This window comes from Nesoenas mayeri (genome assembly GCF_963082525.1).
Source record: "Nesoenas mayeri genome assembly, chromosome: 20".
Taxonomy (NCBI): Eukaryota; Metazoa; Chordata; class Aves; order Columbiformes; family Columbidae; genus Nesoenas; species Nesoenas mayeri.
The window spans coordinates 1,484,013-1,500,415 of record NC_137569.1 but is presented as its reverse complement, the minus strand read 5'-3'; the positions used below and the strand labels follow the sequence as shown (position 1 = coordinate 1,500,415).

At 47.4% G+C, this 16,403-nt stretch overlaps 1 protein-coding gene across 4 annotated transcripts in view; it reads right to left on the bottom strand.

Moving 5' to 3' along the window:
- The window catches only part of ACACA (acetyl-CoA carboxylase alpha), a gene marked incomplete at its 5' end in the record, with an annotated part of 85,497 nt that overhangs the window by 38,287 nt on the left and 30,807 nt on the right, over positions 1 to 16,403 (bottom strand). For 2 of the 4 annotated variants that reach the window (XM_080357062.1, XM_080357064.1), the window contains 8 exons: positions 6,869 to 7,015; positions 7,615 to 7,770; positions 10,089 to 10,292; positions 11,730 to 11,885; positions 11,998 to 12,213; positions 12,543 to 12,584; positions 15,212 to 15,256; positions 15,570 to 15,626. In XM_080357062.1, coding sequence (XP_080213188.1) covers positions 6,869 to 7,015; positions 7,615 to 7,770; positions 10,089 to 10,292; positions 11,730 to 11,885; positions 11,998 to 12,213; positions 12,543 to 12,584; positions 15,212 to 15,256; positions 15,570 to 15,626 — 1,023 coding nt within the window. The remainder of the gene's footprint in view (positions 1 to 6,868; positions 7,016 to 7,614; positions 7,771 to 10,088; positions 10,293 to 11,729; positions 11,886 to 11,997; positions 12,214 to 12,542; positions 12,585 to 15,211; positions 15,257 to 15,569; positions 15,627 to 16,403) is intronic. The other 2 variants (XM_080357065.1, XM_080357063.1) reach the window with 1 other exon arrangement.

Sequence of the window (16,403 nt, the reverse complement as noted above, 5' to 3'; positions counted from 1 at the left end):
GGGGATGGAACCGACCCCGGTTCCTCCAAAGGAGACGGAACTGACCCCAGTCCCGCCAAAGGGGACGGAACTGACCCCGGTCCTGCCAAAGGGGACAGAACCGACCCCAGTCCCTCCAAAGGGGACGGAACTGACCCCGGTCCCATCAAAGAGGACGGAACTGAACCCAAAGGGGACAGGAAAGGAACCGACCCCAGTCCCTCGCCAGCACAACAGAGGCCAAGGAATGGACCGCAACGCCCATGGCAGCCGGTGCTCGGGTTAGACAGAGCTTTGGGCTCTGTTTTAGCCTCTCCCAAGCAGGATCTGCCATTCCTGGAGAAGTGTAGGTGGCAGAAAATCTGATGGAAACAAGCACAGCTCATTATTTGACAGCATCTACGCTTGAGCCGCACTAATTGTGTTGGTTATTCTAATTCTCTCTCAACAAGGACAATGTGTGAGCCCACGTACCTTATGCCACGCTTCATTTTATTTATTCATGTCTAAATTTGGAAACCTGAAGGTGGGTCTTGAAGTCTGTAAGCAGGACAACTGAACTTGCAGAACCCTGGCGACAATTTTTGTTTAGTTCCCACTCTGTTGCATCTGTATCATACATGTAAAATATATATACAAAACATGAATATGTTTGTATGTCAGCATTTCTGACATACAAAAGTTATAAGAAGAAAGGAGATGCAACAGTTGCAGCGGTCCAGCATGTGGACATGGGAAATGCCAAAGCATTTCATGTAACGACAGCCCATTTCTCGCCCACATTCTGCTGAGTCCAGGAGCAGGGGCTGTTTATCCATCCGCTCTGCGCGAAACACACACAAGGTGTTTTATAAAGGACCAAACACACCCCCCGAAGTTTTACTCGATACAGGTGTAGCAATTTTGGTATTTCACCATTTGAATCTGATGCCCAGATCTGAAATAAAGACACTCTGCACTTATACTGTGACCAAAAGCTTATTTTCTGTTTTCTTTAACATGAACCAAGTCCCAGAAGGGCGCGATGCACGTGGATTGCCAGAGACATTCCCAGCTGGTGCCCTGGTGGGGTGAAGTGCCAAACCCAGCTCCCTCCAGCCTGTCCCGGGCTCTGGAAAAGGCCTCGTTTAGCACCCAAAGCAGCGGCCGTGGGCGGCACAGCCAAGCGCACTGTCCTGGCTTTGGTTACAAGTCACACACACGTTGGCATCGTTCCACTGACCAGCACACGGCCAAGACGCGCAGAGACGGTTCCAGGAGGAGCCGTGGCAAAGGTTTGCTCGGAAGAAGGCGCCGTGCGGCACAGCGGGGCAGAGGAGACGTGGATTCGGTTGTCGCGGGTCCTCGTGCTTGCATTGCAAGGCAGGGAGCAAACCAGCAAAGCCTGGCCGACGTTCAGGGGAGAGGGGCGGACACGCACAGCACCAAAAGGAAAACTCAAAAAGCCATTAAAGGAAGAGTAAAAGCAGATTTCACTGCACATGCGTCTGTGTTGCAAGGTCTGAAGCTTGCACAGTGTCCCTTGGGGACAGCAGAATGCATAATGCTCAACTCCAACCAAATTCTTCATCCAATTCAAGTTCTGCTGCGAGCCCACTAAATCAGCTGGGACCAACACCGCCAACCAAAATAAAAGCAGTTTTGACTAAGCTTTCCAAACTTAACGATAAATAACTTCCCTGTAGGATGGAAAACTTCAGCTGAGATGGTTTGCACCTGGTGAAGTCACAGATGGATAAAGGTGTGTTCCAGAGAGCGACAGAGAACCTTTATTAGGAGCAGACAACCTTTATTAGGAGAAATATTTTATGGTAATCTCTGGGAAAAATAATGTGGCAGAAGGGAGGAGATACTGGGCGTTTGCCTTCACCCTCCTGTTATTTCACTGACTTTGCCGTCACCCATTCTCTGCTTTTCCTCAAGTACTTACTCCAGTGGAGGTTCTAATACCCTGTGCCTGTCATAAAACGCAGGAACACGGGGTGACAAAGCAGAACGTGTAGTTCAACTAGGAAGCTTTGCTTGTATAAAATTCATTAGTCCCACCATTAATCCCCAGGCAAGGCAGGAGTTTGAGCAGCCCCAATTCCACCTGGTCAAAGCTTCCCACCTGCAGAAGGAAGGGCGAGCTGCTCCCATCACCGATCACTGCTGATCCTGCCGCTACTGAGAGGAAAAACTGACATCTAGTGCCAATGGGGAAAACAACACGTTTTACATGGAGACTGCATGGGAGGGAGGTGGAGGGAGAGGGGGCGATGCTGCAGACGCTCCTCACACCCGCTGTGTCCTTGGCCTGGAAGATTAGTTGGGTCTTATCAGCGGATGGTGCCGTCCTAGTGCCAGCGGATCACGGTAAATTGGACTAAAAATACATAAAGTGCTATAGAAAAACACCAGAATGCCCCGTTCAAGAATGACAAGTAATATATTGAGTTCTCCGCCAGGCTGAGGGAATTACCTTTTCACGCTAAGATTTCAGCTAATGTGCTAATCTTGGGAACAAAGCGTCTGCGATGGGCACTGAAGAGGCCGTCGCCACATTACAGGTTGTGTCTTCGGCTGAGCTGCTGCAACCGGCACGTTTTTAAATACTGTGTGAGTTGCCACGTGCTTCTGAACCCCTGCCCTGTTCACCTGCCTGTGTGCACACCACTTCTGGCTCTTTCCCAGCGGTGCAGCTGCAGAGGCTCCCGGCGCAGCATCGGCTGCTCTCACCCACCAAACGGGGCTGGATCCTCAAACCCTGCCAGGATTGGGGCACAAAGTCCGACCACACGCCTCTGCCCTTCATGCCCAGTGAAGATCTTACCACATACACCAAAGATTGTGCCACTAAAAGAAAAAGACTCCCACTCTAAAGAAGAAATGTTAGAAGTCATGTGTTATAATCCAGATAAGCACCCAGGCTCTGGTGCGAACTTAAAATTTTCTTCTTAGAGACATTTTTGAGTAAAATGCATAAGATTACAAACAACTACAAGTGGATTTTTTTCCTCCCACCTCTATAAACTCTATACATTCTAATGGTCCGTGTCTATCTTAAGAGTCAGACTGGAGTCAGGCTGAGCATCCAGCTCTGGTGCTCAGTTCTTGATATGCTCAGTTGTACAATAAATTATACCCCGTTTGTCCCGAAGTCTGTTCAGTCTTTACTTAGGAGCATCAGAAGGGAGCCATCGACTGGGGTTTGGTTCTGCTGACAAAATATTGTCTTCTTCAGCTCCCTTCTATACCTCCAGCTCTGAAAACTATTTACAAACTGTTCTCGACTTTCCAGTGCGGCACATTCAGCTGGTGTTGGCTCCAAGAAATCCTGTGGCAGCGCATGGAGCTTATTGGAACAGTCTCACATGCGAGCAGAGGGGTCAAAGCAGCCAGACTAGTAACACAGGAAACACAAGAGAGAAAAAAGGAGTAACTAGAGACCAGGACACAGCTCACAAGCTTAACATGAAGGCTCCAGAACGGAAACCATGCAGCAGAAACCAGCCAACACCCAGGGTTCTGTCTGCAGCCCAAAGAACCAGCAGATGCGCTTCGGGGAGAACTCTGGCTGCACCGAGGGGACCAGAGGCTGGAGACGGCCCCTGGTGAGCGATGATGTCCCTGAGTGAGCGATGATGATCCCAGGTGAGCGATGATGTCCCCGTGCCAGCACGGGGCGGCAGGGCCAGCAGCACCACAGGCTCCCTCGCGTGGCCACGACCCGACACGGGATCTCTGCTCAGCAGCAGGCGCTGTCTAGGAATAAATAGCAAGTCGTGTTTTCATGGTCCATTAAGTTCTTGGCTTCTTTGTCGAGCCTACTAGCAAAGAGATAATTCCTGCCACGCGAGGCGGTGGGCTACGTGAAATGGTCGCGAGCTAAGCAGAGAAAAACCTCTTGTATTGTGGAAGTTCTGAGAATTCGCATTTCAGAGATTTTCCGGGTTGGCGTGGAACGCTGTTCGCAAACCCCGCGGACAGGAGCCCAGCGCCGACCTCCGCTCTGCCCGCACCAGCGAACACCCTGACCACAAACCTCCTGGATTTTATGCAGGTTTCTCAATTTCGCCTGCTAGCTAAAACAAGCAGGGCGCTCAGCTCAGCTGAATGCTTTAAGAAGAGTGTCTTGACCCCTTTTCACATAGAGAAGATGTAATTGTCCGTACCATGTAGCACAGCTCCAACAGGAGAGACAAGCCCTGCTCGGAACGGCTGGTACCGACGGTGAAGCACGTGCGTGAAATGCGGGAATAGCTGGTTCGAGTGTGATCCAAAACAAGTAGAGCAGTAATAGGAACCTAAACGAACTAATGGCAGCTGTACTTACTGCAGTCAGAAGCTTTCAACAGAAACTTCCTCTGTAGTAAAAGCACGTGATGTACAATCTCTCAAAAGATTCTGGATTCAGAAAATCAGCAACTTTGGCTGGTGGGGGGAAAAACTAAACAAATAGTCCCACTTGGAAAGTTCCTCCCAAGCACCCTGACCCGTCTGAGCAGCTGGGGGCACAGACCCAGCAATGCCCATCCAGCACCACCGACCACAACCGGAGCAACACCGTGTAACACAACGTCCAGCGCTCAGTAAGCAGAAATTCAAAGACTCTTACAACGTACTTGTCTTCACTACCCTCACAACACCTCAAAGTAGTCTCGTATTAGAACACGAGCAAACTGAAGCTGCAGAGCCCGGGAACCTCGACTTCCCTGCTGTGCTCACAGGGATCATCTCCCCTTCAGCACCATTTCCAGCCTATAGGGGCTTCTGGCATTTTACAGTCAAATACATCCATCCGAGGACAAAACTCTGCCAATGAAATGTGCCATATTTTGAGAACAGTCCACCGCTGTATCAAATAGAAAAAGTGCAGAACCAACTCGTGTTTCCTCCTGCTCCCCGGGGCACGTCTCCTCTTCCTATGCAACACCACCAGCTACTGCCACATAGAGGGATTACCCCAAGGACCTTTGCTTCCTGGCAGATAAGATGCTGTATTTCTCTGCCCAGATGCTATGCAGACTGACGTTCAAAAGAAAAAAGGCAAGTAGAATGGATCCACTTAGAGCCCTAACAAAGAAAAGGCTTACGCTCTGAATTTCTCGAGCATCCTGTCTCTTCCTTCTCCACCCCTGCAGCCGTCACCTTCTTTGCAAAGAGAAACCCGAGTATGCGTTTGTGAAAATTTGTTTCCTCAGCTGAACAGAATTAAACCGTAAAAGCCTAAAGTCAGCTCATCCCGATAAAGCAAGTGCAGCCCAGGGGAATGAGTGTCACCTGTCCTTCAGGCTGCGCCGGAGCTCTGCTCTCGCTGTGAATGACCTATTGTGTGTGGCTGCTGGGAACAGAATCCAGTGTCAGAGCCTCAAACCTCCTCCCAGCCGCACGCGGTCCCGCAGCGCTGGCCCAGCCGCGGACAGGCGGGGGGCACGGGGCCCTGCCCGGGGGGCTCTGCACTAAGACCCCATCTCTGCAGCCAGCGGCCTCACGCCGGCTCTGGGCAGTGGCTAGAAGCAGGTCAGGGTCTGCCATACACCCCCACAAGAAGCGATCTTCAGCTCACACACTCTAAAATGCAGGGGAACATCATCTTTTCCGCCAGTTTGTCTCAGTTTCCAGCGACTCGGCCCCTGGGCGCAGCAGCCGCAGCGGCAGGGCCTGAACAGGGCAGGAGGTAACACTGCACACCCCAACAATGTCTTTTCAGATTGAGCACAACCAAGACTACCAAGGGTTAAAAAACCTCCTAATTTTTTTTTTTTGTGTGGTCTTTGGGTACAGAATCTCTTATAATAAGACTATTTGTATTCATACTGGCAGAGTAAACACTACATGTTCATGCCCAGGCAGCTCTGTGCTGGTAATTTCAGCAAGAACAGAGCGACGTCCCTGAGGGACTTTGCTGTTTCCCCAGCCACCATCCACTCAAACGCTGAACGAGAGCAGAGAAACAGAGAAGGATGATGGCATCAGCCTCCACAGCCCCAGCGTTCACCAGGAATGCAGGGAATAGCTCATCTCAGGTTTAATTACACTAGTTAAAACATTTCTCCTATAGGCCAGCAAAAGACAAGGACACAGCGCTCCCATAGTCAACATTTAGTGATTAGTTTCAACTTGAAAGCATCATCTTCAAACCCTTCCCTGTTGAGATACACGCAGTAAATAGCAATGAAACCCCCCGTTTCTTCTCATCACTACACTTGAAGTTTTTGAACAGGCTTTTTGAAAAGCTTAAGTTACATATCCAGCGAAAGGACAGTGCGAGTTCTGTGATGCCACTTACAACTGTTCACACTGAAATCACTGCAGGAACATTTCACTTAGTGAATCTCAATCAGTTTAGGCAAAGAGCAAAACCCCATCTCGCCAGCACAGCCGCCTCCTGCCTGAGCTGGAGCAACTGATCCCACCGGCACCAGCACTTGTTACTCTCACAAAATCCTTCACTAGAGGGGGATGTTGCACCCGCCTCGCCATGTGCTGCACACACTGCACCCTGAGCACTTCCAGGGAAAGCAGAAAATTGGGTTTTCGTTTCTTAAGCAAATGAAAACATTTCTATTTAGTCTTGTAAAACATGCTCTGCTCAAATACAAACCCCACTTACCTGGAAGAGCTGAATGAGCACTTTTAATTATGAAGGAAAAACAGCACAGGCACAGGTTTGAAATGGAATCATCATTTACTATGGAGGTTAAAACACCCATTGTATGGAAGGTATTCATTTTTAATGAAACAAAAAAATCTCATTTTCCAGAGAAAAATTTCATCTGTGAAAGACTGAATGAATAGATTTTGTGCCTGGCTGCTAAATTTTCATTATAATTGTCAAATCCAGTCCAAACCACAATGTGCTGTGGGATATGGAAAGAAAAGTAGCGTTAGAGAAAGTTCAACTTGCCTCATTTCCTCCCGGCAGCCTGTTCATGTGCACCAGCTGGCCCTGGTCATCCAGCACCAGCTCGGTGTACGTCAGCATGTCGGAAGGCAGCGGCGGCGTGGGCAGGAACGCGTGCTCGTTCATAGACTCCCAGAGCTTAATCAGAGACTAGAGGATGAAAAGATAAATTCTTGTTAAGAATATCAGCCGCAAATATTTTTATTCAATCCGCTGTGATTTAATATTCTAGGCAGAACGTCTGAAATATCCCTCCCTCCTAGTTTAACTGACGATATTCAGTGGATATCACTTGGGAATTTAAACTATGAAATACAGTTTCACTCAAAGTAGCATAATTCAAATTATGTGGTTCAGGATAGAACCCAGCAAATCAGATACACAATTCTGCAACTCATTAACACGCTTCACGATGCACGAGTCCTGTCCTAGGAACTGTCCCAGCTGCACTGTCCAACCCTTTAGGAAGGCTGAACAACAGGGTGGGAAAATACAGAAATACAACAAGAAGCAAAAGGCGTTTCACATTTCAGCTTCTACTGCTTGACTCATTAACAGAACCACAGCAGCAGCGCATCAGGAGCCCTAATTTCTTACAGCGGGGTCACCCCCGAGCTGTGCAGACCCTGGGGAAGCCCTGGCAGCCACTCCAGGCCACTTGTTCCCCTGATGAGCACAGTGGCAATGGAGAGAAGGGCTCTGCAAGTACCAAAGTTTAGAACAACCCCCTGAGCCTTAAGGACACTTACCTGCCGAAACATCTCGGGAATGTCATAGACATACGACGTCCCCAAAGACTGGGCCTGGAACCTCTTGGACTGAAGCAGGTCCTTGGTCACGTACGGGGTGTTGATCAGCATCCCATGAAGTGGTCCCTGTTTGTCGCCGTACGCCTGGAACATAATCTGCAGCACAAAACATCGCCAGTTACAGCTTCACCCACTGGTTCCACACACCCACCTCATTCAAATCACACTAAAAATCATTGGCCTATTCCAGACCGATCAGGTGTGTTTCTGCTCTCTACCAATACGTTAATAGTCGCGTATCCCTGTAAGACCGTGCTTCATCATGCCTCGCTACGCCCTGGAAACAGCGCTGGCCCATTACTGCGGGATCCCAGTATCACTGACTTATTACCATATCACAGCGGAGAGCAAAGTGAGCAGAGCCACGTCCCCACAGGAAAACCGGTGACTTCGCTGAGTCCCATTCAGCAGAATTTCCCCTGTGTGTCGATGGACTGCGATAGCTGGGAGCAGAGAGAACTCCGTTATTTATGCAGCCGAGCAGCGCGGGATCCGTATCTCCACTGATGGATCGGGGAAGCTCGGTCAGGACTTGCATATGTCATTTGGTTTGAAGTTTTGATATTGTAAGTTTAAAAGATTTTCCCAGAGTAGCAACATGAATTATCAGCTGCCGTGCTTCATGGCACTAAATATTCCTCTCAGCTCCTTCGGACTCGGAAGGAAATCTTGTTTCAGCTGAGAACCAGGAGGAGCAACGTGTAACGGGGACGACACCGCATGAACGGGGCTGCACAGAAACACACCTGACAGGCAGCACGGTCACGGCGGTTTTAACAGAGCGGGGATCAGATCTGAGCTTACAAACCACAGATCTTTTTCTAATTGAAGGTGATGTAATTGAAGAATTCAATTAAAGATAGAATTCAGTAAGTAAAGCGTATCTCAGGTTTCAGATTGAAAAGCGTTTATGCACTCTTCAGTCTTCACAAATGTCGCTTTGCGAAGTAGCTTCTTCAGTGGGAGAAAGATTTATTGAGGGTAACAAGTCTTCGCGGCAGCGCCTGCGTTCAGATGTTCTGCATGGGAGCCCCATTCTCCCCAGATCTCTGGATGGTTTCTGAGCTGTTCTGTGGGGCTGGAAGTCAGTACTGAGCATCACCCCCCGGCACCGCAGGAACAGGAGAGCAGGGCGCTCTCCCATGATTACTCTATTTTCCTATTCTTCGAAAGGGATCAAAGTGCCCAGCACCAGCACATCAGTGATGTTTGGACTTTTTTAGAACAATTCCCTAAGTCCAAAATAAGCCTCTGAAAACACAGGAAAAAATACTTAGATCTGGACCCATCCTATAAAACTGTGTCACGAGGGGGAAGATTCACCAAAGGCCTTTCCAAAGCCTGAAGGTATTCGCTTTTTAAGACAAACCTTCCTCCCAGCTACTCAAAGCGTTAATTGAAATAATTCCTAGTAGTATAATTTGTTAATAGAACTGATTTGATATGGGGGGGAAGGGGAATCAAATAAACAAATTAAACATTGGAAAAGTTGCTAAAAGCTGAACACACGCAAGCACATTCTGCCTTCAAAGCCACGAAGCTCATCAGCGGCAGAGCTGAGGAGGAAAGGTGACCTTCACAAGCGGCTAACGCAGCTCGGCCGCTGCAGGTTATTAACAGGTCCTTTGCTCTCCTCATCTGCACCGAAAGGCAGGAAGGAGGTAAAACACACAGACACGATCTGCTGCAGGATCTGCACGGCCAGGCCGCGCTGGGAACCGCGAGGGAGCGTGGAGAACAGGCGAGTCAGCACCCGTGCGCACACCTGCGGCCCCACCAATTCATTCCGCTGCTGCTGCCGCATGGCACAGAGATTATTACAGAGGGACGTGTAAACAGTCCTGTATTTAAATATTTTTATGCATCCCAGACTCCATGTATTTTAGTATATGTAAGTATTTCAGTTAACCAGACTATTTCTACACCATGAGCAGCAGAAATACCAGAATAGCCACAATCATTACAAGAGAGACCATTATGCTTCATAAAAATGATATAAAAGCACCTTCAATAATTTTATATCACCCTACCCAGGTCATTCCCTATATCTTTAGAATTTAAAAGATGAGTTCACAGATTTTCTCTATCTACTCAGGGAACTGTATAATTAATAATAGGATGAGCACCAACAGCGATTACTTTTCTATTACTTTTTTGAGTACTCTGCCACAGAGAAAGAAGATGTACAAATGACTGAAGGTATGTACAAAACAATTAGAAGACATGCACTTTTATAAAACTGATTACACTTCGCATGCCTTCTTGCCTGTTGCAAGATTATCTTTATATTCTTCTTCCTTCGGCAAAGCTGAATGGCAATTTTATATTACCTGAAAGCACCACAAAGGAGCTTCATCACGTGTCCCCCCCAGAAACATTTGCACATCAAACCACGGAGCCATATGGGGCCATACCTGTGCTGTCCGGGAGTCCGTCACCTCTTTGTACAGGCTGATGTCCAAATAATAGCCCGACTCGTTGGTCAGGAAGAGCCGAATGGGAATCGCCTTCCCCGTCGGCGTCAACCGAATGTTGATCTTGAGCTCGGCTTGGAGGACGCGGAGCTTCCAGAGGCGGCTCCCGTAGCGCATCACCATGCTCCGCACCGCCTCCTCGATCTGAAACACAGCACGAGAGCCTCCCTCACCCTCCGGACTCACCCAGCGCTTCGGCACCTCCATCCGCTGCTCTCGGGTCCTGCCCAAAGGGCACCCAGAGGAACATCCCAGCAGAGGTGGGAGCACCAACAGCAGCACATGACCTGTGTTGTCACAGGACCTCGGTGGCCTGTTTGTTCTCCGAATAAGCCCTGAACTCAAGCTGAGGAGCACTGAGATAGAGGGACAGCCCCGGATCCCCATTCCCGTTCCTTGTTCCTCCCAGCGCACCACGTTGTGCCCAGGGCTGCCCCTCCAGCCCCTTCCTCCCGCAAGCGTAGCCCGCAGCTAAAAACCACCAAACACAGCAAAGCGAAATCCTTGACAAACCATTCTGTAGCACTTGGATGCACAATAATCATGTTTCACCGCACATGCGGTACGGTGCTTTAAATCAACAAAGCAATTACTACTTGGAGCTTGGCCTTCTGGTGTTCTATTAAACTTTATAAAATACTACTGCTGGCAAATAGCGCATATTAAAAGAAAGCAATTTATAGGCTGTTTTTAACATCCTTTCAAAAAATAAAGCGTCTCTTTTCCCCAGCAGCTCAGGAAAAGTCACAGGACACATTGGCAGCCGAAATCCCGGGGGCTGCGCATCCCACCCGCTTCCCAGCTTCCCGGAACTACAGATTTCGGATGCACTGAGAGAGGGTTTATCCAAAAGCCATTTAAGCCATCAGTTTTTAACCATGACTTGAAAGTCAGCAAACAAGAGATACTTATTTTGATAACCAATTAATCTTTTTAAACTTCCAGTTATTCTCATTAGGAAAGGTCGACTCTCATCCTTTGGTAACCATGAACAGAATGTTGATTTCCAACTCAACGCAGCCTTTGCAGTTTGTGGTGGCTCTGCTAACCAGAAACACGCTTTAAGCCCAAACACTTCCATTTATGCATCTACAAAGCTTAATGTTCATTTATTTATAATGTTGATCTCTGTGCTTTTGTATCAGAGAATGAAAATGAGGCGTTGCTTTTTGTAGCTGGATTTACAAACTCTTTTTAAGACTTACGTTTTATTTGGGTAGAATCTGAGCTTTTGTAACAAACAGAAGAGCATTTAAAGCTATTTCCTTATTGAAATTATTTATCTCACATACTGAAATAAATAAGTTTAGTTTTAAATACAAAACATAGTTTTAATAAACTGTTCCTTAGTTCCCACAGAGGAAGTGAACTGCATGGCCTGAAGGACAGTGTTACTGCACTAAAAACAGGAGCTCTGCTCATTCTGAAATCTTACTTTTAATATGTATTCATAGATTGGAAGACAAAACAAAGCTTTCTTCCCTCCTCACTGCCAAACAGGTGGCATAAAGAGAAAGCAAAAGACCATTTAATTGTAGTCAGTCAGACGCAAGAAACAGTTCAGGGCTGAACAGACCATACCTTGGACGGGTCCATGATGACAGTAGGCACGAAATTTAAGAAGATGTGGTTGCAGTCAGTGCGGACATTGGTGTTGTTAAATGCCACCTCCAACTCATCCATGGCTTCCAAAAGCAATCGCTCTCCCTCGTTCTGCAGGTACTCAAAGGAGGCTTCCTGCCAGATATTACCAACAAATCAGTTGTTTTCTACTCAAAAATCACAGCCCAACAACCAGCGTCTCATACCCTGTTTTGGAAACAGACATTGCACGGGTGCCAAAACTCACCTTGGTGATCAGGTCCGAGTGCCTGATGATGGCCCTGACGAAGAACCTGTAGTCCGTCACTTCCGTGCCCACTTCCACCTTGGCTGCTCCCAGGTACAGATGCATTTTGTGGTTGGCACAGGGAATGGCGGTGAGATCAAAATTTCGCATTCGGTTCAACTCCAGCTGGAAAGCCAGAGCCGGCTCCAGGTGCCGGTAGATCCTGTCCTCCTCAAACTGGGGGCGCCCGGCGCCGCGCAGGTACAAAAGGGGTAAGAGAGGAGGGTGAGTCAAGCTGAAACACCGAGGATGGGAAGAGCCAGCCAATACCCATTATGAAATTTCATATTTAATGAAAAAGCTAAAATTCAAACAAATCCAACCCCAAGTTTTCTGTTGGATGCACAGTCTTTAGCACTAAGAAATGTGTTGAAGTTGTTGAAATACTACAGGCAGGGAAGCTGCACTGAGGCAGCTCCCACCCTCTCAGATGGGCAAGGAACAGTTACGTGAAAGAAGGATAAAGCCAACATTGAGTGAAAATTATTCCAGAATACACAACTCACCTTATCCCGGGCACGGAACGTGAAGAACTTCGGAAACTCCCTCTGTTTGAAGAGAAAAGCGATGCTGTTAGCCCTGCAAACAGAAGCGACTTGATCTGCTCCCGGCCCCGACCCCCCGCAGCCCCACAGCACAGGGGATGCCACACGCTGCCACAAGGTACTTTTGAACATCAAAAAGGTGCTGGAAAACCAAGTTACCTTCCACAAGGGAGCAGAGGTGCTTTAAACCTCTCCTCACTGCTAATGCAATAGATACGACTTGATTGGCTTTCAATTATTACTGTCAATTATCAGCAGACAATAACATGGAACTGTCCAAACATGGCAGTGGGAAACAACTTCCAGTATTATTATTATTATTGTGGAAATATGTGGGAGCCACACAATGATATTAACACCCCATTGTGTAAGCAGACACACACAAAACAACGATCTGTATTCTATAGCTCTATAGCTATTACTGCTAGAAATACCTTCTTCCCAAGGAAAACTACGAATTGTAATCAAATAACATTATCCTCATGTATTAAATAGTGCTCTACAAAAATCCCCCAAATATGATTAGGTTTCTGTGCTATTCTATTGCACAGATGAAATCCTAGCAAATTGTAAGGGTTTTATGCTTTTGTGCACATCTCTTAGAAGACAGAAAGACTAGACAGCAACCTCCCACCATCCCCTGCTTCCAGCCCAGGAAAAACACCCGTCCTCTGGAATTTTCCTGGGTGGAGCAATTTTTGTGAATGCTTTGCACCAACCCCCAAACACCAGTCTTTTATGCTGAAGGTGATGTGAAGGAGCATACACAACTTGCCCGAACTGTCTTAGTAAGAATAAAAGGAGATATCCGACCTTCAGCCACCGAATTTCTGAATCACGTTTCACTATCGATGAAAGACGCGCTGCCCTGGCCGCATTCAGTGCATGGCGATGGAGGATAACGCTCTACTGAGCAACATGGCATTTGTGGCTAGAAGTAACCTAGCTCATCACTTTCTTCGCCTCCTATAGAGAACAGTCCCTAGAACTTCACTTGATGACTCTCAGTTGCACACAACAAGCTGTTCTTGCCTGGAGCGTGTCCTCCAGACCAGCCAGCGGCTCAGGAAATCCTGCCTGAAAATTCAGGCAACGGGCACATTCGGTGAGCGCAGAGCACCAGCTGCACTCTGTGAACACAACCACTGCCATGTGTCCTCGCTCCTGTTCCGAATCCCTCCCACCTGTGCTGCTCAGCACGCTGCTGATGCCTCCTCACATCAGCCATGCTCATCCACCACCACTGTTATTGCTTCCAAGGCATCTGACTGGTGGTGTGGGCGAATACAACCATTAGATGTGCATGCACACAAAATTCTCAGTGCTCCGGTACCAAAATCCAAAATCCATTTCCTGAGCAGAAGAATTATACCCCCGCTGTGTTCTAATCAACCAACCATCATCAAGACAATCAAAATAATTTGCCTAAATTAGCCAATCAAGACACCCTGCAAACTGCAGAATGTGAAAAGCTACAACAGAAATCATCATAGTTGATTATTATACTAATAATCACGTTAAAAACCTAATGAGATGAGGAAATTGGAAGCCTGCTGGAGCAACTCTCTATTACCTCAACATGCTGGGAACTAATTATATAGACTGTAATTAAAACAAAAACAAACCCAAGCCCAGGCCCTGACTAAGTTAATAGTTGGTCCAGTACTAAACAGAATAGTGTAGGAGATGGCAATAGAGACTGACGCCCACCCAGGGTCCCCGAGGGTGACCCGCCAGGCGTGTCCACAGCCCCTCAGCACTGTTTGGACACGGCTCCTTTCATTCACCCACACACAGCCCAGCGCCCGTCCACGGACCGTCCTGTTTATTCCCCAAGCACCACTTCAGTTCTCTAACACTTCTGGACGTTGTTGCTGAAGGTCCCAACACCTCTCCCAGGAGCCCAGTTTCCCACGTGGGCCGTTGATCCGTATCTGCGCTGTGGGCAGCGGTTCCCACGAGGTGATGCCCACATTTGTTCAAATGCTATTTCTGCCAGTTTGTAAACTGGTTTTCCTTTCATGAAGCTTGCTAAACCAGCGCGGCTGGACACGGGATGAACTTCCCGCACTTTCAAGACTCTCGATAACTTTCAGAGTTGTAAAGCAAACACACAAGGGATACAACTCTGGTTTTCGCCTTATGTTGCCACCTTGTCCCCCTGACACCCAGGCCCTGGGAGAGAAGTAATTCTTAGCAGTAAGAGCAAACATTTGTCATGCCACAAAGCCATTATGTGAAATGTAGCCAGTCACTGCTACTACTCCTCTAAGTTATTTTAAAATCAATAAGAAGCCTAAAGAAATCACCACCCTACATAAGAAATAATACAAAAATTAATTGTATCATTACATTTTAGACTACAAAACAATACAGAAACAAGCAAGATCTTTATGAATGTGGCGGTCAGGCGTTCAGCAGGTAACGAGAGACTTTAGCACGTGAACAGCCCCACCAAAGGCAAAAGGCCAACTCCAGCATTTGAAGTCAGATATTTGTTTAATTGCTCCTCTTATTCTGACACCAAGATGGGCATTAAATGCCTGACTAAGAACCAAACGAGAAGCCTGGAGGCACTCGGGTGTCTCCCGGCCCCGGGTCAGCAATCCCACCATGCCCATGGTACTCACGTGAAATCTCTGATCCACCTCATAGTTGACCTGTTTCCTGAAGTCCTTAACAAACGGAACATACAAACACAGGAAGGGAAAAAAAGAAAGGCAGAAGAAAGCTAGCAATTAGGGTGACAATCAAAACTTAATTAATTCATCAATACAAGAGGTGTCAAGATTGTTTACAATTGTAAATTAATTTTAAGTGAATTCATCGAAACCATCTCAAACTTCAGAGAACAAAAACAGTGAAGAGAGAACTAAATATAGTTGAAGAGCATTTAATTTGGAAAAAAAACCATGTCAAATGCCAATGCTATTATGATCTCAAAACCACAGAGTTCTACACGGCATGAGAGATATTGTATCAAAATACCTTTTGTGCTACAAGGAACGTCAGCCTCCGAATCCCGTGTTCGATCAGGACGGATTTCTGTCAAAAGGCGAGGATGGCATCACGTGAGAGGATTCACAGGCAAAGACATCAAAAACATGGCAAAATCTTCTCCAAACCAAAGCAGCTCTCCAGCCCCCCAGCACCCCTGCACCAGCCCCCAGCACATTTCTGACCTGATCATCGCCCAGTAGCACAGCAGCAAACACCTTCAACCCAAAGAGGTCAGCGAGCAAAGCCCAAGAACATGACATCCCGCACGGGCAAAGCACAAGAGTCGCTGACAAGGCTCGCAGGAAATATTCCCTTCTGCAAAGGTGACTTTTGGAGGGCAGCACAAAGCAGACATGGCAACAGGACGGGAGTTTTAAAGAACCAGGCCCAGGCAGCGCCTGGCACCACAAACACAGACACCCCGGACCAAAGGACGGATGTGTCCATTTGCAAAGGTGATAAACAACGGGTTTTAATCAGTTTTTTCAGAACATCCACTCTGGGTGCTTCACTAGTACATTCCACTCAGCCACATTTCCAATGAGTGCTGCCATCGGTATCTGCCACACCACTGATCTTTTCAAATGTTAAGATCTCACAATTCTGCTTCTCTTTCTAAAACTTTTTCCTTTCTCCTCCTTTTTTTCCGATTTAAAAGCAAAGAAAATAAAAAGAAAGAAGAACTCAGCGAGAGCAGGAACAAAACAACCCCTTTCAGCACAGACTGAAATGTTTCACTAAGGTTAAGCCCTTTGAAAATGAGCATCAGCGACTATATTCATGGCAAGAGGAAGAAAATAACTTTAATAATGCCATGATTTA